The sequence below is a fragment of the Micropterus dolomieu genome, linkage group LG13 (assembly GCF_021292245.1).
Source record: "Micropterus dolomieu isolate WLL.071019.BEF.003 ecotype Adirondacks linkage group LG13, ASM2129224v1, whole genome shotgun sequence".
NCBI lineage: Eukaryota > Metazoa > Chordata > Actinopteri > Centrarchiformes > Centrarchidae > Micropterus > Micropterus dolomieu.
Genome location: NC_060162.1, coordinates 25,040,992 through 25,063,734, shown reverse-complemented (window position 1 = coordinate 25,063,734; position 22,743 = coordinate 25,040,992). Strand labels below are relative to the sequence as shown.

The 22,743-nt window shown below is 38.2% G+C and overlaps 1 protein-coding gene across 2 annotated transcripts in view; it reads left to right on the top strand.

Annotated features, from left to right (window-relative positions):
- Positions 1–659: 659 nt before the first annotated feature.
- Positions 660–22,743, top strand: part of c6 (complement component 6) — a 26,544-nt gene continuing 4,460 nt past the window's right edge. Inside the window, exons 1-20 of one of the 2 annotated variants that reach the window (XM_046066291.1) lie at positions 660–1,108; positions 1,370–1,542; positions 2,369–2,499; positions 4,077–4,215; positions 8,098–8,111; positions 11,326–11,437; positions 12,037–12,193; positions 13,551–13,695; positions 13,947–14,088; positions 14,610–14,748; positions 15,858–16,052; positions 16,552–16,795; positions 17,658–17,780; positions 17,903–18,069; positions 18,193–18,418; positions 19,368–19,536; positions 19,782–19,893; positions 21,342–21,474; positions 21,639–21,833; positions 22,374–22,461. In XM_046066291.1, the coding sequence (XP_045922247.1) occupies positions 977–1,108; positions 1,370–1,542; positions 2,369–2,499; positions 4,077–4,215; positions 8,098–8,111; positions 11,326–11,437; positions 12,037–12,193; positions 13,551–13,695; positions 13,947–14,088; positions 14,610–14,748; positions 15,858–16,052; positions 16,552–16,795; positions 17,658–17,780; positions 17,903–18,069; positions 18,193–18,418; positions 19,368–19,536; positions 19,782–19,893; positions 21,342–21,474; positions 21,639–21,833; positions 22,374–22,461 (2,936 nt within the window). In that variant the 5' untranslated portion in view covers positions 660–976. Of the gene's footprint in view, positions 1,109–1,369; positions 1,543–2,368; positions 2,500–4,076; positions 4,216–8,097; positions 8,112–10,097; positions 10,385–11,226; positions 11,438–12,036; positions 12,194–13,550; positions 13,696–13,946; positions 14,089–14,609; positions 14,749–15,857; positions 16,053–16,551; positions 16,796–17,657; positions 17,781–17,902; positions 18,070–18,192; positions 18,419–19,367; positions 19,537–19,781; positions 19,894–21,341; positions 21,475–21,638; positions 21,834–22,373; positions 22,462–22,743 lie in introns of those variants that run through there. The other variant, XM_046066290.1, reaches the window with a different exon arrangement.

The following is a 22,743-nucleotide window of genomic DNA, read 5'->3' as shown; positions in this document are numbered from 1 at the left end:
GAGAATAGGTGAGGGAATAAACTAGAGAGACACTCACCTATCAAGCAATTTTCTCAACCTATAAAAATGTGAAAGCCTGGTTTTTAGCCTTTTCTATGCTCTAACAATAGAGACCCTCCCATCTTCCATGTAGACCCCCTCCAAAAATCCATCACTTTGCCAAGTAGCTTTCTCTGCTGTTTTTGGAAGTCCTTCTTGGGGGGATAGTATAATAAATAAATAATTTAAAACGTAAATAAAACATGTGGCAGTTCAGTCAACTGTAGGGAATGATTTAGTTTGACCCAGAGGGCCCTCACATAAGAAGAGAAATAGCCTATTTGTCATACATAGGCCTATTCAATACGGTTTGAATTTCAAATGCACGCATTCCTTTATATAAAAAAACATAAATACCATACTGTCAATCTGAAACCTTTCCCTCCCCCAATAGAACAATAATAAAGTAGGCTACAGGACATTCATGTGATGGCTGTAAGCAGCATTTAAATGCCCCTCATCTGTCAGTTGTGATAATGTAATGTCACAGGGAAAATCCCGGTTCTTGTTGTTTCCTGGGCCACTGATGCTCCTAAACAGTTAACCGTCATTCGGTGGGTGACGACTTGTTTTGCTGTTGGCTCCCTCTGAATCCACCTCACACGTGAACGCGCGGCGGAAGACGGAGGAGCCTCCCTCTCGGCCTTCAGGAGGGGCTGAAGGTGACTCTCCTCGGCTGGGATGCAGTGGGAGCTGCTGGGGGTCCGTCCGGCCCGCTACACGGTCCTGCTCCGGGATTAACGACTATAACAACTCCTGCGGGGGCTCTAAGCTTCCACCAAACCCTCCACCCCGCTGCGTCTGAGCGGGGACTCTTCTTCTTTAGAGAGGACACAGCAGCTGCCAGAAAAGAGAGGTCTCTCTCTCTGTGTCTCTGTCTCTCTGTCTCTGTCTCTCTTCCTGCGTCTGGCCTGGCTCCGGTGGTGGGTGTGCATGCATGTGTTCTGCACCGTACGGGCGGAAAAAGCGCCCAAGATCTGCGGGGATCATTTTCCCCATCAGTAAAGTGGCGCAGACGGAGCCGGAGCGCCGGGTGAGCACGGAGGGGGCCGTGGACGACAGCAGGATGGTGAGTACTGAAATCCAGCCTGTTAATGATTGGAGAGAGGTCCGCGTTTAGCGTAGCTCTGCACCAAAGGGCAGGTTGCTGTATTTACCAGATAGAACCGATTTCATCATGTGCAGGTGCAGCAGTGGCGCAAAAGGCACAAAGGACACAGCGCACAGAATCCTTTTTTTTACGGTTAAATTTTTATTGTAGTCTTTCCTTCCTTTGAAGATGCCATGTTTGTTCAGGCTTAACCACAGGTCGGTGGTTATTTTTCTCCAGACTGTCCAGGAATTCAACACCCTCGTTGCGCTGTACCGGGAGCAGGTCATATCGGTCGGGGAGATCTCAGCCGACTGTCCGTCCCTGCGGGCTCAGATGCACCACACACGGTCCAAAGGATGCTCCATGGCCCGGGCTGCTCACCAGGACCTCGCCGTCATCTCCGTTTCAGGGTAAGAAGGAAACAATGAGTGACTGTTTTTAAAAGAACATATTCTGGCTATCACTTTTTATGAAACATTTCAGCTTTGCCTCATTGTTTGTTTCCAAGCTCTTTTTAACCTCTTAAACCCCGATTTTCTTAGGAAAAACATGGCTTCACACTGTATGACTGCAATAACCTACATATCCGCTTGTTCCAGCAATCCCTTTGATTGTATCATGCTTAGAACAATTAAAAAAAACAAACATTTCATGGCAAAGTGATTGACAGAAAAACAACAGAATACAAAACGGGGAATAAGTATTGATATTCTAACATAATGAGGTGACAAGCTGACAAAGTTGAATAAAACAAAATCAAAACAACTTAATATGGTTCAGCACAGTTAAAATGGACACAGCTGAAAAGGAAGTAGACTGTTTTTTTATGTTCCATGAAGCCAACATTTCCACACACATTTTAAAACAGAGGAATGGGTTTGTTTTTTTGTTTTTTTTAAAAAAACACTGGAGACACTAGTATGAAAATACACAAACAAATTTAAGTAATTTGTTGAAGTGGCTGTTATGGTATTACTTTGGTACTACAGTACAGACTATATAACAATAAACCCTCCTACTGCTGTATAACATGACTTTGACAAAAGTTCACAGTGATGGGTTTTTGTCTGCAGGTTAGCTTTGTTTATTTGTTACATAATTAATGAAAAATAGTGGGGAAACATGTTTAAAAAGCTTAATCTGCAGTATGTTTCGGATCATCATTGATCATCTTGAATGTAAAGTACAAATTGTATCTCTTTCTCTCTGTTTTCCTCTCCTCCCCCCTCGCTGCAGTCCGGAGGACGGAGAGATCCACCCTGAGATCTGCCGGCTCTTCATCCAGCTGCAGTGCTGCCTGGAGATGTTCATAACAGAGATGCTCAAATCCATGTGCCTGCTGGGGGTGCTGCAGCTGCACAGAAAAAGTACAAAAATCACAGTTTTATTATGACACAACTTTTCAAGAAAAAAAAAATACACAACTAATGAAAATCATGTTTCTTTTAAAGCCAGTTTCAAAATAATTGATTACCTATAGGCATAGTGTTGATGATTTTTTAAACCAGGATGTTTCTGAAACTGCTTGTATTATCACATTTTAAAACATGATTATACATTTAAAATGACACACAGAAGAGCAAATAACTATAAGGGTAAGGATACATTTTATTCTTAATTTTACGTGGCCATCACGTTCATCCTCTTATCAGTCATCACAATTACTGAGGATAATGTGGGCTGTTTGTAAGGATGTGTGTCAAACTGCACTGTCACACTAGCTTTTGTGTTAAGGTATCTATGTAGGCAGATGGGGAAGAGAGCACAAATGTGGCTCAAAAAATGAATCAATAATGAGGTAATAATCAGCATTATAACTTTCACACAGGCAGTAGCAGTTAACATAGTTAACTCTAGTGTCGACCAACGTTTTGAAAAATAAATCAGAATAACATCAGGAGCAGGCTTATCTCAAGTAACACTGTCATTACCTACAAAAATGGTGGTAACAGTAGCAGTAGTGTGGGGATGTCTGTAAATAGAAAACCCCTGCAGTGAATAAACTAGACGGACCCTCGCCTACTATCAAGCAGTGTTCTCAACCTAAAAAAATGTGACAGCCTGGCTTTAAACCTTTTCTATACTCTAACAACAGAGACCCTCCCATCTTCCATGATGACACCCTCCAAACCTCAAACACTTTGTCAAGTAGCTTTCTCTGCTATTGCGTTATCGTATGTCCTTGGGGGAATATAATCCATCCATCTTCATCCGCTTACCCGGGATCGGGTCGCGGGGGGGAATATAATTTAAAAAATAATTTAAAATGTAAATAAAACATGTAACAGTTGAGTCAACTCTAAGCAAGAATTTAGTTTGACCTAGAGGGCCCTCACATAAGAAGAGAAATATACATTTGTCATACATTTTCAATGCAGTTTGTATTTCAAAATGCATGTATTCACGAATAAACACCCCCACCCAAATATTCCCACTTTCTGAGCATTGCACATTGTATGTCTGGAAATCAGATTATGCAGTGATGCATACGATGATTAAACAATTTAAAGGCATTTCTGTTAAGTATATTAACCCTTTATTCCTGTTCAATGCAATCACACCTTTGAAACAGCAGAGGGCAGTAGAGAGTTGTTAGTGTGGTCAACGTATACAGATTGATTTTCCATTGCATTTTTTAATAACAGATTGTGTAAAAATTCAAAACAAAACATTTTTTAAGGAGCAAATGAAATTAAATTTTACCATCTGTTCATCACAGATATCAGAAATGATTCACTTTTTAAAGAAATTTATGAGTTATAAACGCACTAAGGACCTTGACATACAACAAACAATCACAGTAGAAATGGTGGTGTCTTTGAAATACTGCGTAGTGAGCACCAGAACTTCCTTAAGGGAGGAAATCATCCATTGCTTTAAAGACGTGATTGTTTTGAATGTGTTTGATCTGTCTCTGTGCTGCTGTCTCTGTTCGGACCTGAAGGAACGGACTCGGAGCCGAAGCTGGACTTCAGGGTGGATGAAAGCTCGGACGTTCCCATCCTGGAAGAACGATCCTCCTCCCCCATCGACTTTCTGCAGGAGCAGTGGCTGGTGGGAACTGATATTGAAAATATAGAGAGGTACACCGACTGCACCTTCTTTTAAATTAATTCTTTTTTGATGCTGTGTAAACTGCTGTGAATTCGGACTGCAAATATCTGTCTGCTGAGTCAGTGTGTCCTTTTTTTTCACAGAGATATGCGAGAGATGCGAAACCTACTCAGCAAACTCAGGGAGACGATGCCCTTGCCACTGAAAAACCAAGGTATGAAATGTTTGTGATAGATGAAATTCACAACACCATCAATACATAACAGTTGAAAGAAACCTTTTGCACAACAACAACTTTTCTTTCTTTCTGAAGTTTTCCAATTCTAGATGCATAATCCAGAGTGATTTATATTGATAGATGCATCAATGGAGAGGAGATGAGGGGGAAATAAAGAAAAATATTTATTTCAACAACATCCGTAAAGAGTTGTGGTCCCTCACAAACAGTCATGAGATGAATCTAAGAGGTTGACAAATGATTGCTGGGAAAATAAGAAAAAGGAGGAACATAAAAGAAGGGACATAATGAAGGAATCACCCACCCCACCTTTAGTCTATCATCGACTTCCTGCCACCACTCCTTGCTGAATTGTTGTACCAGTTCCTCCTCCCAGGCCGTCTTTGTTTTGGAGTTTGTGTAGTTGCAAAGATTCAAAATTAGGTTTAATCTTGACTTTATTTTTTATTGTGACAAACTGTATTGGTTTACTGTTCCAGGCCTCTGAAAATTATTAAAGGAATAGTTTAACATTTTGGGAAATACATGTGTTCACTGTATTGATGGGAGTTATATGAAATAATTTATATGTATGTCAACAGCCAGTTAGCCAAGCTTACCATAGAGACTGGAAACGGAGGGAAACACCTAGTCTGGCTCCATCCAAAGCAAAGGTGGAGCAGGGGGTGATTTCTTGGCTGCGAGCCCCGAATGTTTTCTCAAAAGCACAGAATCTTTTAGGTTTTTAATAGAACTTTGTTTAATTTCGCCTTGCTCTCTCTGACTGGAGCAGCAAATCAATGAATCAAAAGTTCTGTTACTGGGGAAATATCACCATCTAGCCTATAGGTCCTCCTTAGCATTGTCATAAGGGGGTTGTTGTCTTGTGTATTTATGTTTTATTCACTCATGTCACCTTAGTGAGCAAGCTTGCTAGCTAGCTAACCAGCTTGGGACTATGGAAATAAAAGTTTTCAGGAGGAGTAAACCTCAGCTGCCATCCGCAGACTTGGGCTAGTATCAGTGAGTTAGTGAGGTGACTAGCCAAAAATGTATCGCTGACTAGCTAGATAACGTTAACCAAGTAATAATAAAAATAATAAGCTAGCTTAATTAAATGAATCACTCTCCAGTCACATCACATTGCGACTCATACGAAATGTCACATAAATACCAACCATTAAGCATGAGCCCAGAGTGGCACTCAGACTAAACTACACCAAAAGGTACATTCATGATCGTGTCAGATCTGTTATCTTGGGTTTTTGCACACTGACGTCTATATTTAATGTATCACTTCTGAACAAAAGATTACAGGTTTAATAATAAATCAGCAAGGTGTCGTGATGCTGAGTTTAAGTTCCTCATAGAGAAACTATTCAATTCCGGATATTGAAGACCAAACCTACTTGGCATTTTTGGGGATCCTTGATTTCTTATTAGAGACTAGATTATTATGGCATGGATTCAAATGTAGCTGATCTGTCAACTAAATATTCACTCAGCTCCAGCACAGTCTCATTACGTAGTATAAAATCGTTTTCAGTATTAGCAATGCTGTCTATGCCGAATTCCTACCCTACCTATGTTATGTAACTTCAAAATAGTAACATCAGACAATTTTTGCCACTTTTTAGGTAGCTGGAGTGAAAATTAGTGATCCAATTTAAAGAGAGAGCTACACAAATCCAAAAACAAATAGTACAACACTTGACGGGGATTTGTATTTAGAGGACATTGAAGTAAGCATTAAAGCAAAATGATAACCAGTCTAACAAAACTAAAAAGCAAAATTAATTTATTAACTAATAAACAAAATTAAAAAAGAGAAATTAATAAAACAAAAGGAAAAAAGGGCGGAAAAAGTAAAAAATAATAAAAATAATACAGTATTCACATGATTGCTAACAGCTCATAGACGTGCAAACTGTGATGAGGGCTCACAGGAAGACACTGCTTCATATTAAGGGTTCACAAGTAAAAAGATTGGGAACAATTAACTTTGTCTTTGTGATAGAAACACAGAGCGGGATGACATGATGATGCTTGATTACAGCTTTCCAGACACTCCCCTCTGGCAGGAGGCTGCGGCCCATCAGGACCAAAACCTCACACCACATGAAAAGTTTCTTCCTCATGTCTACTTGGCAATAAAGCTGTTTCTGATTTCCGATTCTGATTACAATGTTTGTTTGTTCCAGATGACAGCAGCTTGTTGAATCTGACTCCACATCCGCTGATCAGACAGAGGAAGAGACGCTTCCCTGGACTCTGCTGCATGGTGTCTGGCTGAGAGTCTGAAGGCAGCACTACAGTCAACACACATAGGAAAGGACTTTGATTTGATTTTGTGATCTATGTTAAATAAGAGATTCTCTTATTTCATTCTATTCTTTATGTAGTTACAGTATTTATTTCCATATTATCTGAAATTTTAATCTTGTATTATCTGTTATCTGATTCTGTCCCATTTTGTCTTTTTCATCTTGATTACTCGTTTTGCTGGGAATTTTGTTTGGTTCTTGAGTTACTCATGCTATTTTCAGACGTGTTTTGTGGCGGAAGAAGTGTTTCAAGTAGATAGTACATACACAATGCCCAGTGGAAAGAAGGAAATGTTGTCAATTGTCAGTACCATTCAGGTTCTGTTGGGTCGGACCTTAAAAACACAGGCATGGGGGCCAGGTTTGGGTTTTAGGCCCTTGCAGAACTCTATTTTGTTTTCTAGTTCTTTTTAAGCAGAGGCATCTTTGCTTTTTCTTTATTTTTGTTCTCACGTATTCAGTCATCCCTTCCTATCTTTCTGTCTTGTGCCATTTTATATAATGAAAGAGAATAAAAGTTGACATATGCAGGCTATGCACTGGCATTTTCAGCTGTCTCACTGTGCCTGTGTCACGCCTCCATGTTTGAATGTGTCACACTGTGAGATGTTTTAGTCCCAATAACCTCCTGATGTATTTCATCTAAACATCATTCAGTAGAGGCTCTTGCCAGGTGAGTCTCTGCTTACCTGTGCAGCGTGACACATCGTAGACAAAAACATTATCTACGGTGTTATGATACATAATACCTTATTGGCTCCTATAAAAATAATTTCTTTTTCTATAGAAAAAAAAGGACTATGCCAGAGAAGTAAAAGCTGTGAGCTGATAAGATGCATAAGGATGTGTGTCAGTTAGTCTGTCCAATACTTTGGTATAGCTATTTCAACAAGACAGATTAATATGAAATTTAGTCCAGAGAGAGGATGATTTCTAATCACTTAGATGATGCCTGGAACTTTTCTCTAAAATGAATATTGTTTATTGACCAACACTTTAGTCCATAGCCAGGGACCTTGAAGACTATTGGGTGTATGTGGTATATTGATTATATGGTGTTTTCTTGAACTTTACTGATATTCTTGGTCCCTAGAGGATGAATGCTATTAATTACATGAGCATCATCAACAGCATAAACCACTCTAAGTGGGCAAACCAACATTAAATTTAGCCATCACAAACCAACTCCCTTGAGGATGAACCGCTTTGATTTTGATGACCATATGAGCTTTCCTTTAGCTCCACCCTCAGGTCAGGGTTTACATTTTTAGCTTCACTGCTGGTAAGAATTACAAGAGTGTTAGGGTCACTGACGGCAGGGGTCAAAGATGTTGAGCATGACGTTGGGGGAAAAAATGTTGTAACAAGAGTACAAACATAAGCCATATTTACAAGAAAAGATCGTAGCACTTTGAGAATAAAGTTACGATGAGTCATAAGGGCATATTATCTAATCTGCCCAATCTAGTCATAATATGATATTTTGTTCTCAAAATGAAACAATCTTTTTCTATGACTTTATTATCATAATATCAAGACTTTTTCTTGTAAAATTGCCACTCGTGATATTATGATGCTCTTTTACCCTGTCGTAAAGATCATCCGTATGCCGTTAGGCAGATCCAACGTGAGTGTAATTATCATTACAGCCTCTAGGGGAAACTAGCAGGGCTTTTAGTCTTATTTTATACAATGTGCAGCATGCCGTTAGCAGTTTTCCATCACAAGGGCTTTGCAAATGTTCTACACACAGCAACTGCAGAATTGAAAAACAGCACAACACACAAAATACTAATTGAAATCCACTCATGAGGTTCTTCATCTGAAGTATTCTAATAGAGCCATTTTTCCATTGAATGTAAGTGCAATGTAATTTGCAAATTTGTGTTTGTGAATTTTTTTTTTCCTTTAATGTAATCTACAGTAGTGATGTCTAATTTGCAAATGTCAAATTCTTTGTTTTGGCATGTATATGACTCAGAGTAGGCCATGTGTTGTTAGTGTGTCCCGCAGTGTAGAGAATCCACAGCTAAACCTATGTACAGCTTAGGACATTTTATAATGTGAATAAAAGTTTTATATACAAATAAGATGATATTTCTTTTTTTTTATTGTCTTGAACTCAGAGGAACATTTTGAAATATCTATTTTTTGCTTTCTTTTCAATAGTGTGATGAGAGGATCAATACCGATCTTATGACTAAGAGTTAAGTACAGAGCTGTAGTACAAGTTTAGCATAAAGAGTGGAAGCAGGGGGAAACAGCTAATCTACCTCTGTCCAAAGTAAAAAAAAATGTGCCAATCAGCACCCCTAAAGCTCACTTATTAACTTACTATATCTCAATGTTAGTTTTTTACAAACGAACAGAACCTTTTAAACTAAATATTGTTGTTTTTATATATGTTTGTGAATGAATTAAACAAATGAGATGTTAATGTTAATTAACGAGGTTTAGATGTGTTGGTATGTGTATAATATTTGAACTATGGACACATCTAGGCTAGCTGATTCCCCTTCCTCCAGTCTTTATGCTAAGCTAGATTAACTATGTCCTGACTCCAGCTCTGATTGATATCAATCCTCTCATTTCACACAAGCGAATAAGAATGTTGAACTATTCCTTTAAGTAGTCATACAAGAGCAGTAGACAAAAACAAATATGTAGCTTGGGAATTCAATTTATCTTACATTTTTGACAGTCTTGTTACTAAATTCAGTTTTCTTTGCCTTTTCAATGATGTTCATTCAAATAATTTCCACTATAGTTGTGTATCCTCTGATAGGAATATTTGCATCAGGTTTTCCACGAGGAAGATCTTTTTAACCAAGAAGATACTGTGTCTGTATGGAGGTTCCACTCTTTGTTTATTCAAAATATACTGTCAGTTCTTAGCTTCTATCCCAATTTGCCCCTTTTGTCTGTTAAATTATAAAATCAATGCACCACTGGGCATTTGATGTCTCCAAATATTTTGTAACACTTTGCAAACCCTTTTCCTCTTCTTGTCCCCAAAATTAAGCAATAACACACCAAAAACAATGTTTAAAATGTGTAAAAATATTCAAATTAATCATTGAGCAACAATCTTTACGTTTCTCTGTATACAATTGGTTTTGTTGCAGTTTTACATATTTGACAGAATTAACTTACGTGCTTTTTACGACATAGACCAATTGCAGTTGTGTTTAGTGCCAGATTGTACAAATATTTAGATAACTGAAGAAAGTGTGGAAAGAAAATAAGTTCCCTTCCCCCTCAGTATCTCTAACTGTCAAGTCTCAAACACAAAACATCTGGTTTACATCTCTGCAGCCGGGAAACTCCAGGGCTCTTTTCTTCCCGTAACAATAAGGGAAAAGAGGGGTTATGTAAGAACATTATTTTCTACTATGTTTTCTGATATTTGTTATTATTAATGAGATGTTTTTGGACACATGTTTTTGGCCAATGTAAGTCAAAAAACAATTTGCTTTCCATGAGCAATTACAGGGGGAGGTTTTATATTGCTGCTGGCAGCTCTGTAAGATTCATCTCTGCCTGCAGTGCAGAGTCGACTTAGTGAGAAGACTCTTAACTGCACAAATATACAGTCAAACACAGGAGCTCCTAAAAGATGAGGTTTAATATCTGCTGAAGACAACGTCAGTATATGTGGTGAGTCAGATTTTCCTTTTTTTTAAAAATCATTTTGACTTAGTTAAATGGTGTAGAAAACTACATTAACTTAAAATTTAACAAAACTGCACCACGACCGTTTGTTGTTCATAATTTTATTTATTTATTCTTTTTTGTCTTATTTGTCTACATGCCTTTTTATGCATCAATCAAAAGCATCAATTTAGTGTAAATGTAAAATGTAGTATTGTATCAAAAACAATGAAAACAGAGTTTAATAAATGACTTTAATATGTTTGAAAACAAAATGTTTTAAACATAAAGTAGAAAATGCTGGATGCTGCACTGCAGTGAAGGGCTGAACTGCCCTGAATAAAAATAATAATCATATCTGTTTTATTTGTATAGCATTTTTCAATACAGGTAATAATGTGGTTTACAGTCAATGATAAACATAACCAAGTTAGGAACTATTAGAAATCACAATACAAATTAATTTAAAGGAGGAGGAGTTAGATGTGCTTGTCGTATGTCCAGTGCACAACCTTCACAACTGTCATTAATATTTACACAGGGGTTTACAATAATCAATATAAAAACGCACAAAGGTCGAAATTAAATTAAATTAAAAGATACAAATTGTCAAGTCTACATGCAAAAAAGCAAACAATAAAATTGGCATCCTACAGTAAAAGCTTTTCTGAACAAAATGTGTCTTAAGATGTGAGAGAGGTTTGTTGGGAATCAGTGTTGATCCTTTTTGTAATGCTGATACACTGTTGTTTATTCAAAGTACAATACATTATCAGTGTGATGAAAAAAGAAGAAGAAATGACACAAATAACAAATTTTAATACTGTATTTTTCTCATTCTCTCTCAGTTGTTGATTCTGGCCAGGTCATCAAATATCTTTCAGAGGAGGTGAAACCAGTTTGAACTTCTCTGATGGCTCCTTCCAGTCGGTTGCTCCTGCTGCTACAGCTCCTCAGCTGGATGTCAGCTGGGCTGGCCTGTTTCTGTGACCGGTACCCCTGGGGCTCCTGGTCTGCCTGCTCCCGGACCTGCAACCACGGTACACAGCACAGACAGAGGTGAGACACAGCACAGACAAAGCAAACACACTAATACCAGTGAGACATACTAGACATAGGAAAGGCAGTGTAGATACACAGCACACCAACACAAAACTCTGATACATGGAGGGCTCTTTTGACAGGTGAATACAGCACTGACAAAGGCGAGTCAGGTAAGACAAAGGTGAGGAAGAGATGCAGGTGAGACAGCACAGACAAAGGTGGACAAAGTACATAAACAAGTAATACAGCACAGACCTGTGTCTGTGCTGTATTACTTGTTTGTGCTGTGTCTCTTCTGTAAGAGACACAGCACAAACAGAGGTGAGACACTGGCACAAATACAGCTGAGACAGGTGACACAAAGCACAAACACAGGCGGGCTTTTGAGGCCTGGATCAGGAGTTTAGCATTTTGTGTTATGAATTTTGCAAATTGAAAGAGTCTTGTCAAAGCAATTGTGAAATACTGTGATCAAGATTTTTTTTTTCTTTTCTTCTCTTCTGTTTTCAATTATTGTTGTGAAATACAAATACCTAATGCAGATGATGATGACAGACGTTGTGTGTGTGTGTGTGTGTGTGTGTTTGTGTGTGAATTTCATGTTTTTCTGACAGAGCATTTCAGCTTGAGGAATATTACTGGAAGAGCAGCTGTGATAGGCTGTGTGTAAAACACGACATCAGATCTTGCAACGAGCAGACTTGTCCTATCAACTGCCTTCTGACAGAGTTCGGGCCCTGGTCTGACTGCTCACCCTGCGCCAAGAAACAGGCAAGAAACACACAAATCACACTACAAAACCCTGAGACATTCATGTTAAAGACTAATTCTCAGCAGGTTTTGAGCACGTAGTGTATTCAGACTGGAAAAGTGACAGCATGAAGTAGTCCCAGTAGTAAGTATACTCAAAGTTGCCATTTGTTGTTGATGGACAAATAGAAGAGCTGCTCACAGCTAGAAACCACTAAAATAATTTGATGGGGGTGAGACACTCAGGGAAGAAAAATAAATAAATAAATAAAACAAAAACTAAGTATTTTATCTTCAAATAACATTTTGCATTGCATGTAACAAAACAATCTAAGCTAAAAGGTATACTTTCTAGCTTTGGATCATATTTGATTGTCTTCATTCAGTGATGATTATTTATCTTTAAGTGGGGGGATTTAAATGGAAGCGTCATTCTAAAGTCTCACTGTGATTAGTGTCCATGGGTACATGTTTTTCAGGCCATCGTCCAATTTCCTGCAGTGCCAACCCACATGCCAACCTTGCTTAGTATAAATTTGGTTTATAAAAAACTAATTTGCAAAGCAAGCACATTTGGCACAAATGTGGGGCCACCTGGCTGGACAACTTAATGTGTTTTTGTCACGTTGTTGCACTTTTGTGTATATTGCAGTAAATTTAAATTAAAAGTGCGCAATTCACTACTTTAGAATTCTTTATTCAATTTTGTGCATAACAATGCGATAAATCGCAGAAAATCATGTGATTAATCGCAATTAAATTTTTTAATCATTGCGAAGCACTCCTTTTTTAAATTCATGTATTCTCCAAGTTGCAAAATGTTGATATTAAGCAAATCAGTAAATCCAGGCAACAGTTCACCAAAATGTAATTGGTTAAAAAAATATACTATATAAAATCTACTATCGCAGAAAATCATGTGATTAATCGCAATTAAATTTTTTAATCATTGCGAAGCACTCCTTTTTTAAATTCATGTATTCTCCAAGTTGCAAAATGTTGATATTAAACAAATCAGTAAATCCAGGAAACAGTTCACCAAAATGTAATTGGTTAAAAAAAAATCTACTATATAAATTTAAACTATTTTAAATTTTTGAAAATACACTAAGAAGGAAATTTAAAAAAAAATCACATTCACTCAATTATATTTTTAAATTTTTATTTATTGTTTATGAAATACTTTGGCAGCACGTCTTGCTTTATGACAGAATGGCAGTTCCATATGTGGAAGGGTAGGAAAGTCCTTTGTTTTCTTTTTTTGTGCATTCTGTCAGAAAATGCATATCTTTCTCTACTTTTGATTCTTCTGTTCTGTCTATTCTGTATAAATTAATCAAAAATGTTTATCAGACTCTCTCACATGTTGTTTCCACAGTTTCGGACACGGTCAGTCCAGAGGCCGTCTCAGTTTGGTGGTTCAGCCTGCAGCGAGGAGCTGACAGAGGAGAGGCCCTGTTACCCCTCCACAGAGTGCAAGTTAGCACCCATCGACTGCAGAGATGACTTTAAGTGTGATAATGGTAAATACTGTTTTTCCATAACTAATGTGTTATGGAATAAAGAAAAAAGTGTCACATGTGGAAGCCTCCAAATATGATGTTGTTTTTTAGAATTATAATTTTATCAGCTGATTTAGAGAATCAAATCAAATATTTTCAGTCACAGGCGCACCTCTTTGAACTCTAATCTTCTGGTACAACACCCACACACACACATAGATAAGGACACATACCAACATTTTATTGACTACAAAACATCCTTTCTGCTGCAGGACGCTGCATCAACTCGACGCTAACATGCAACAGACAGAACGACTGTGGAGATAACTCTGATGAGAGGGACTGTGTCGACTTTAAAATAGTGTGTCCAGCAGAGAAGAGAGTGGCCCCTGGGGTTGACCTGGTGGGGAATGGGTAAGCCAAAGGTCAAATGGTCACCGCTGATATCACAACTTTAATTAAAACAAAACCATCCAACAAGGTCAAATGGTCACCGCTGATATAACAACCGCTGATATATTTAATTAAAACAAAACATCCAACAACTATTATCTTAAATTTGGAAATTTGTTTGCAGAAACGTTATAAAATTGACATTTTGATATGTCTAAGCTAAGATATTACAGCTAAACAAGACATTATTTTATTAAATTTAGTAAATGTATGATACTAAATCAGTGACACTGAAGTTCATATTTAGATAATTAAAAATTAAAATACATGAAACAAACAATATTAAACTTGAGCATACATATACATATTGAATGCTGCCAAGAAAATATTTATTGATCCAGTTTACTGCTCTGCAATTTGTCTTATCAGTAATAATCTGATATTGGCCAATAATAATGGTCTGCTGATATCTCGTTGGGCTTTAGTGCTTATTGTAAAGAAAAGTCAATAAGATTTTAGTCTTTACTGATTTGTGTTTGAAGGTTTGATGCTCTAGCAGAGGAGCCGAGGGGAGCGGTGCTGGACAACATGTTTATGGGAGGGAATTGCAACATCAGGAGGCCTCAGTCCACTGTGCTCTACCACCGAGTCCCCCACAACTTTGAAAGCTTTGACATTAAGGTATTTTCATTATTTGTAATATTTAATTATACAGCCCTTCTGTATATCTAACCTGGTGTCAGACCTCTGAATCACCACACCTGTCTCAGATTTGTTCAGTGATTCAAAATAGGTCTTATAGTGTTGTCACTGACCAGCTGTTTCTGCGGCTGGAGATCCGACCAATCAGAGCTTTGTAGGCAGGATAATGGGGATGTCATCTTCGTGGCTCCGCAAGGCCAACGATCAGAGTTTTAAATCCTACCCAATTTGTGCTGAATGCAGAGCAGCCTAGACATGTTAGTACTATTCCTAGAAACAAAGAGCCTTCTAATGTAGCATTGACAAAAGCCCTGGTTACAGCCACTGCTACAGCAGACAGCTATGACACTGGTCAAAATTCAAAGGAGTATATGCTGTATTTTACAACAACTTGTCTTTATGGAAGCACACTAGAAAGCTCCTCATATAGAGGTGGCAATCAGCCATGATGAGTGGTGATGGCGCAATGCATATGCTTTTGGTGTGAGAGACCAGGGTTCAATCCACCACTATGACCCATCCACCAATGTGTCCCTGAGCAAGACACTTAACCCCTAGTTGCTCCAGAGGCGTGTGACCTCTGACATGTTTAGCAATTGAAAGTCGCTTTGGATAAAAGCGTCAGCTAAATATTAATGACAGTTGTGAAGGTTGTGCACTGGACGTGCGACAAGCACATCTAACTCCTCATCCTTTAAATTAATTTGTGTTGTGATTTCTAATAGTTCCTAACAGAGTTTTAATCATTATAGAAATTCTAAATGTGCTACGCTGCTTTGATTATGTGAAATCGTCGTGAAACATGTTAAAAATCTCCAAAAAAAAATCAGCTTACATGGCCATGGTGTTGGGCTGATGAATGAAGTGAAACGAAATGGCAATACACTTTTGTTTAAAAAAAAAAAAAAAATAGGTGCAATAAAGTTAAACTGCCACTATGAGCAGCCATGGTCAGAAATACATAATCATTTGAAAAATATTCACCAGTAATTTGGATTTACCGCCACAGATGAATACTTCAAGAAAAGTACTGTTGTGTTTTTATTGTTATAGCTCTTGATTTACAAATGTGATTGTGTTTTGTAAAGGTTGGAGTACTGGAGGACTTCAACACCGAACCCCAGCCGCTGCACAGCGAGGTCATCGATTTGAAGATGTCCAGTTCGTCTGGAAACAGCCAACAAGATAGAGACAGCTTTTTCTTTCCCATCTTTTTTTTCAGTAGGAAATTTAGATCGGGAGTCACCTCTAACAAGGAAGCTTTTGAAGCTTCCAAAAAAACGGTGAATGACTGAAACAATGCACAGAAGCTAAGCAATATAGTGGTGTGGACAGGGTCAGCAACAAAACTTATTTAGCCACCTAAAGGAAGGCCAACCTGTATCAGTTCAAGTGCATGCCATGTGTTCAATATTTTCAACTCATTACCTTACCATTAGAGAGCCATTTCCTATGGAACTACATTTTACTTCTGTATGCCTACACAAAAGTCCAACTTGGTTGTGCACTGCAGGTAATACACTGACTATGGATAAGCACCTCATACAGCTTCACAACTATCCCTTTAACATAAAGAAGAGAGGACCCGTCAAAAGTCCACATTTTACAAAAATTTCTTCAATTTCAAGCTCTGAAACATGGTCCCCCCAACATATTGGTACAAGAGCATGCACACACACACACACACACACACACACACACACACACACGCGTATATCTGTTAATATGCACACACATTACTAGTTGCAGCTAAACTCTTCTTCTTCATCTTTTCTCCCATAGGACTCCAAGTTTTTCCGGGTGAACCAGGTTCTGCCCGTGTCCACATTCAAAGTGAGAGACCCGGGGGACCTCGTCCTGTCACAGCCATTCCTCCAGTTCCTTCACGCTCTTCCTCTTGAGTACAACTATGCCCTCTACAGGGACATCTTCCAGCGCTTTGGGACGCACTACTACAGCTCAGGGACACTTGGAGGCCACTATGACCTGTTGTACCAGTTCAGCCGAGAGGAGCTCACCAGTTCAGGTACAACAGCACAGCCGGGTGGTCAAAATTTAGAATGACACCTTGGATGTAGTGATAACCCAAAAGTCTAGACCAGAGGTTTTTAAAGAGGAAGTTTAAGTTTTTAAACAGGAGTTTAGAAGACTCAGTTAATGGAAATGAAAAAATATTGCTGTCTGGCAGAAACTTTAACATGACTCAGCTCCTGCTGTGACACAAAGCAAAGTCATTCAGCAAGGCATTGCTTTGTCCAATCAATTACTGTGTAGGGGCTTAGTGTAGTGTTAAATCACAATGTTCCATAGCACCATCTCTGCACATTACTCTGTGATTTTGTCACATAGCATTCCCTACACAGACATTTATAAGTTAGTTTTTAGTGAAATGTGAAGGTGGTGTTCACAGATAGGGCTAAATGTTTCCCTGGTGTTGAAATGTGTATATAAAATTCTATATATAAGTTCCAAAAACAAAACATCCAGTTGGTTGATCAGTGAACATCTCTCCTCAACATTACCACATCCTCAACATCTAATTATAACATTAAAATCTTAAAATCACAACCAAATCTCTCTTGTTAAACTTAAAGTAAGCGTTGTGGTTAAGGTTTGGTTAATAATCAAATTAAATTCCCTGAATCTTATCTTGTTCTAAGACAATTCCTTACAGTTACAGATTAAAATTGTTGGAGCGCAAGAAACACCAAATGAGTGAACTGTCATTGAATAAATAGAACTTGAAATTTGGTAAAATGTAGTTTACCTGTAATGTTTAAATGTGACTTTATAAATTATTGGGAATAAAGAGAACCCATATAGATCGATACAATGTTGTTGGTTCCTTTATTTCTGCATCATGTAGCTACACTACTCCTCTCCAACAGGTGAAACAGAAGAGCACATCAAAGGCTGCCTGGGCCGAGAGACCACCTGGACCATCATCCTCTACACAGAACACAGCAGTGTAACCCGATGCTCCGACAACAGGATGACTCAGAAATTTCAAGGTTTCTTTCAAAATCTGCCAGGAAGCACATCTTTTTAATTCCCATTGCCTGTAAAAGGACACTGATCTTATTGTCACCATGTTCTTTTCTTTATTTATTCCTTAAACATCTCTTTGGTCCAGGCTCGTACGTTCAATCAGCAGAGAAGTCTTTCTCCATGGTGAAAGGGGGTCGAACCAGAGAGGCAGCAGCTCTAGCCTGGGAAAGGCAGGGCCCTGCTCCGGACCGAAAATCCTACAAGGACTGGGCCAAGTCCGTTCTTGAAAACCCCGCCGTGGTCGAAAGCAAGGTAAAATCAAACACCACTGAAATGTCTTCAATCCAACATCAAAAAAATCAAAAAAAATAAAGAAATCAAAGTTATAAGACTACAAAAAGCTGATGTTGCTTTCATGTGTGTTTGTTTGTCCAGGCACTTCCCATCATAGATCTGGTTCGGGGGATTCCATGTGCTGCCACAAAGAGGAGACACCTGAGGAAGGCCCTGCTGCAGTACCTTGAAGAGTTTGATACCTGCAAGTGTGCTCCTTGCCCCAACAACGCCAAGCCAGTTCTCTCTGGAACAGAGTGCAAGTGTGTTTGCCAAACAGGCACGTTTGGTGCAAACTGTGAGAAACGAGCTCCAGACTACAAATCAGGTATATCAGTTGGTAATAACTGAACATTCAATTAAAAACATTTCACGTCTCTTTCTTTTTGAGACATTTCACTCAGTCAATATCATGATGTGCTTGAGGAAAAGTCAAAGCATCACCAAAGTCATTATAGCTTCCTCAGGGGATCAGGAATGTCTTTAGCATCATCTTTAGCCTCTGCTGTTGATGGCAGGGCATATACCACTATTTTAAGCTTTGTAATTGGATCTTTCTCACCGAAAATTCACCTTTGGAGTTGATTGACTCTCTTTCAGTATTTATGTCCACAGGAGACCAGCTACTGTGTGTGGTTGCTCTTCTTTTGTGCTGATGATTCAACCAGGAGAGTTTCATGTCCAGTCATTTCCAACTGCTTGTCATATGTTAACTTCAGTTTCAAAGATCCTTTGAAAAAGAGGAAAAATCCTGTCTTTGTTACAGAAACAATCCCTAAACTCATGGTGGTGTCCTATCCTATCTCAGACCTCATCTTCATTTAAGAAATTATGAATACATCTTTAAACTTGATTCTTTAATCAGCATCCTGTCATGCCTGTATCAGTGTTTAGAATGTAAACGAGATTGCTTAGAGGATGTCATGTCACTGTTGGTGGGGACAACAAAAACATCTCCCAGCCTCAGATTTTTTTGAAATAAAGTCACTAAGGGTCTGAAAACCACTGTGAGAAACACAAGTAGGGAAGATGTAATCTTTCAAAACTTAAAAAAACGCATTACACTCGCAGTACAGCTGTGAACCATTTGTGTACAAAATACATTGACTAAACACTGACAGATAACAGTGGTTATATTTAATTATTTTGATCAAAATTATTGCTTGGGACAAATCGCTAGGTAGTTGCTGGACATTGGTAGGGATATGTCAATACTACGCCCTTGCAGCAAACATTTAGAGCACAGAGATATTTACTTTTTGGTGTGTACTACACAGATGAAGTGGATGGTAACTGGAGCTGCTGGGGGCCGTGGAGTAGCTGTGGAGCCACTATGAAGAGACATCGGAGGAGGCGGTGTGATAACCCCGCCCCCCTCAGAGGAGGCCAACCCTGCCAGGGTCCCGACACAGATGAGGATCCGTGTCACATCTCCATCTTTGAAAAGTAGGACAAACTGTTGTTTAAAACATCCTGAGGCAGTCATGAAAAATCTAATTTTATAAAGTAGATTTTAGTAGAAGAAAGAAATTTTGAATTTTTTTTTTTATAATAATAATTTTTACCCAAATATGTGGAACCATTGATGCACTACTGCTGTTAAAGATATTTAAACTCAAAACTTCCAAATGGATTTTGTGTATATATGTATGGAACTTTTAATCTGGTCTGGATAATTTTTTTGTGCCCAGACAAGAAACATGTGACAATGATGACGACTTCACTGTGGGCTGGAGGGACGAGCTGCCACCTGGAGTGCAGGGCTGTCTGAGGCCACAGAGACCTGCCAACAGTTTCCTCAGGGTGAAGACTAATCCTCCAGCCTGTAGTCAGTGATAGTAATGAATGACAGAGACAGAGTCTGTACTTCATTGCTTATTGCTCTGATAAATGTGTCAGCTAACTGACCAAAATATTGAGAAAAACCCGCTTCTCTAGTCTCACCTCTCCAAATAAAAATTGATTATTGATTATGAATAACACTTTATTTCAACACCCCTATTTATCATCTATAACCAGCATATAATAATAACACATTAAACACATTATAGTGTATTTATAAGAAGCTATGGGTACATTTTTAAGTGTTTATTAATGTACAGTATTTTCAACAATTATAACTTTTCCTATGACGATATATTTTACATAATTAGAACTGTTATTTTTATTATCTGTTTATATAATAGCATCTAATTATATAAGTTTCGCTTGAGGAGTTAAAAAGACCAATCTCTGAACCTCTGAATGGAGTCTGGAGTGTGCCACTTTTTTCAAACATTTTTCAGTGTTTAATTATAACGAATTAATACATTGAATAAATATATTGCAAATGCTTTATTAAATTTGCATAAAGCTCAGCCAAAGTAAAAGATCATTAAATTAAATAATTAATTTTCCTTAGTCTGAGAGTAGAAAAATGAATGCCAGAAAGGCTTTTTATTGTTATTTATTTACTTACGTGTCTGCCTGTCAAATTCCACCTGACAATTCATTCATCTGATGATGTCTTGTGCTAGTCTGTGTTACGAACGTGATGCATGAAGACTGAAAGATGCAGGCGTTTTGGATGCTGTTCAGTTGCATTGTGAGAATTGTAGGCTCCAAAGTTTTTGGGGCTTGGCCATACTAGAGACAAAAGTCAGGATAGCTTGGCCACTGCATCTTTAATTTTAATCATTCCTCTTTTATTCTGTATTTTGTGAGACCCCCAACTTAATGGGCATCCCTTTTAATTTAAAGGCTAATCTCTTTAAAGAAGTGTAAACTGAAGTCCAACCCACAAAGCACCGGCCACTTTGAGGGCTCGCAAAATTAAAACAAAATTATCTCTTAATTATGCCTTAGTCAGTAAATAATAATGGGTAAAAACAACAGAATTATTATACATCAGAATTATGACTCTGGATATCATAGTCAAGCGGTAACCTCTGGGGCTGAAAAATTGAGACATCACTGAAGTGCCATAAACTGCAGTTCATCGAATATACAGTCACAGAGACTACATCCATGTTTAATACAGTCTATGGTCACAATTATGGCAATAGGAAGCTATTCTTATATTATACCATCTAATTGAAAACAACATAATGTGCAGATGAAATGAGGAATTAAGGGAAAGAAAGAGAAGAAAGAAAAAATGGCATGAAAAAATTGTAGAAGACAAGAGTTGTAGACATTTAGAAAGCCCAGGAAGATTTATATATGTGTTCTTCCTAACTTTTCTTGTATTTATTAACTTCCTTTTCTGACAGAAAGCAAAGCAATATTATAAATTTGGTGAGGATGAGGAGTTCGTGTGCTTCACTGGATTTGACTTGGAGGGCTTTCAGTTCATCAACTGCCTTCCTGATGGGACCTGGAGTGAACCAAGTGGAAAATGCATCAGTAAGTTTGTTTTCCCACCAGATGAGTGAACAGTAATATAAGAACTCTGGTGTCTGCAATTTCTTTATTACGTCAGTCTCAATTCAAGTAACTGTTGAGATCAAGTTAAATATTTCTACACCTGATATCTACATTAGCTTAAAATCTGTCTGCTTTAACATTAGGGAAACTGTGCCTTCCTCCTGAAATCCCTGATGGCATGGTGCTGTTCCCCAACAAAAATGAGTACAAAGTGGGGGAATCAGTGGGTTTGAACTGTAACGAGGCGGGCCTGGCGCCGCTGCCACGGGGCTCCTACAGATGCAGCAACAGTCTCGCCTGGGAGCCTCCGTTACCTGCTGACCTACGCTGCACTGATGGTAGGCCTACAGTAGAGTACTTAAACTCCCACACTGATGAGAAATTCAGAAAAACTTTAACATCCATTACTTTTAATGCAGGTATGTCACAGAGGAGAAAGGGACACTCCTATGGTTCTTGCAATTTAGATACGTTTTAAATGAATAATAATCAGTCTTTTTCAGCTCATATGGACTTACAACAGAACATAAACTTAATTTCGGGGACAAGCTATTTTTTGTGTCACATATTTGTGAACCTTAATTCATGTGTGAGACATTAATATAATTTATTTGAAGCTTTTTAAAATAAAAGAGAGAGAAGCACACAGGCAGCTTTGGTCCTCATGCTTGAAGTCTTTTTTTCCCTAAAAGCTAAACATACAGTTAGAAAAAAAATTCCAATAAAGCATAAACAGCATGTTCTTTGCCTCATTTTGTAGTTGTAATGGCCCAGGACTGTATCCCACGCAGTGGATGAGATGGACCCAAATGAAGCATGTGTTCTGTATGAGAAGTATGCAAAGGTGTCTCTTGTTTCTGTGTATTTCCTGTATGTAGAGGAACCGTTTGTTCCTGATGGTCAATGCCCTCCAGGACAGAAACTACAGGGCTCTCAATGTGTCTGTATTCAACGGGAGAGATGCCTGTAAGTTTTATTTTTCATTGTATTTTTTTATTTTATTGTATTTGTTAGGTTATTTCTATGTGATGCTATGTGATGTATTTCATCCATAAATTGTGCTTTATAAAAAAGTTTTTTTAAAACACAAAAAAATGATGCACACTTTAAGCTCATCATAAAACAACTCAACCTCAAAAGTTACTGACTATGAGAGATTTTCAATGTGAACGCTAAGTGGAATACATTATTCTTTTAAGCCATCAGCTGACCAACCTGTGTGTGTGTGTGTGTGTGTGTGTGTGTGTG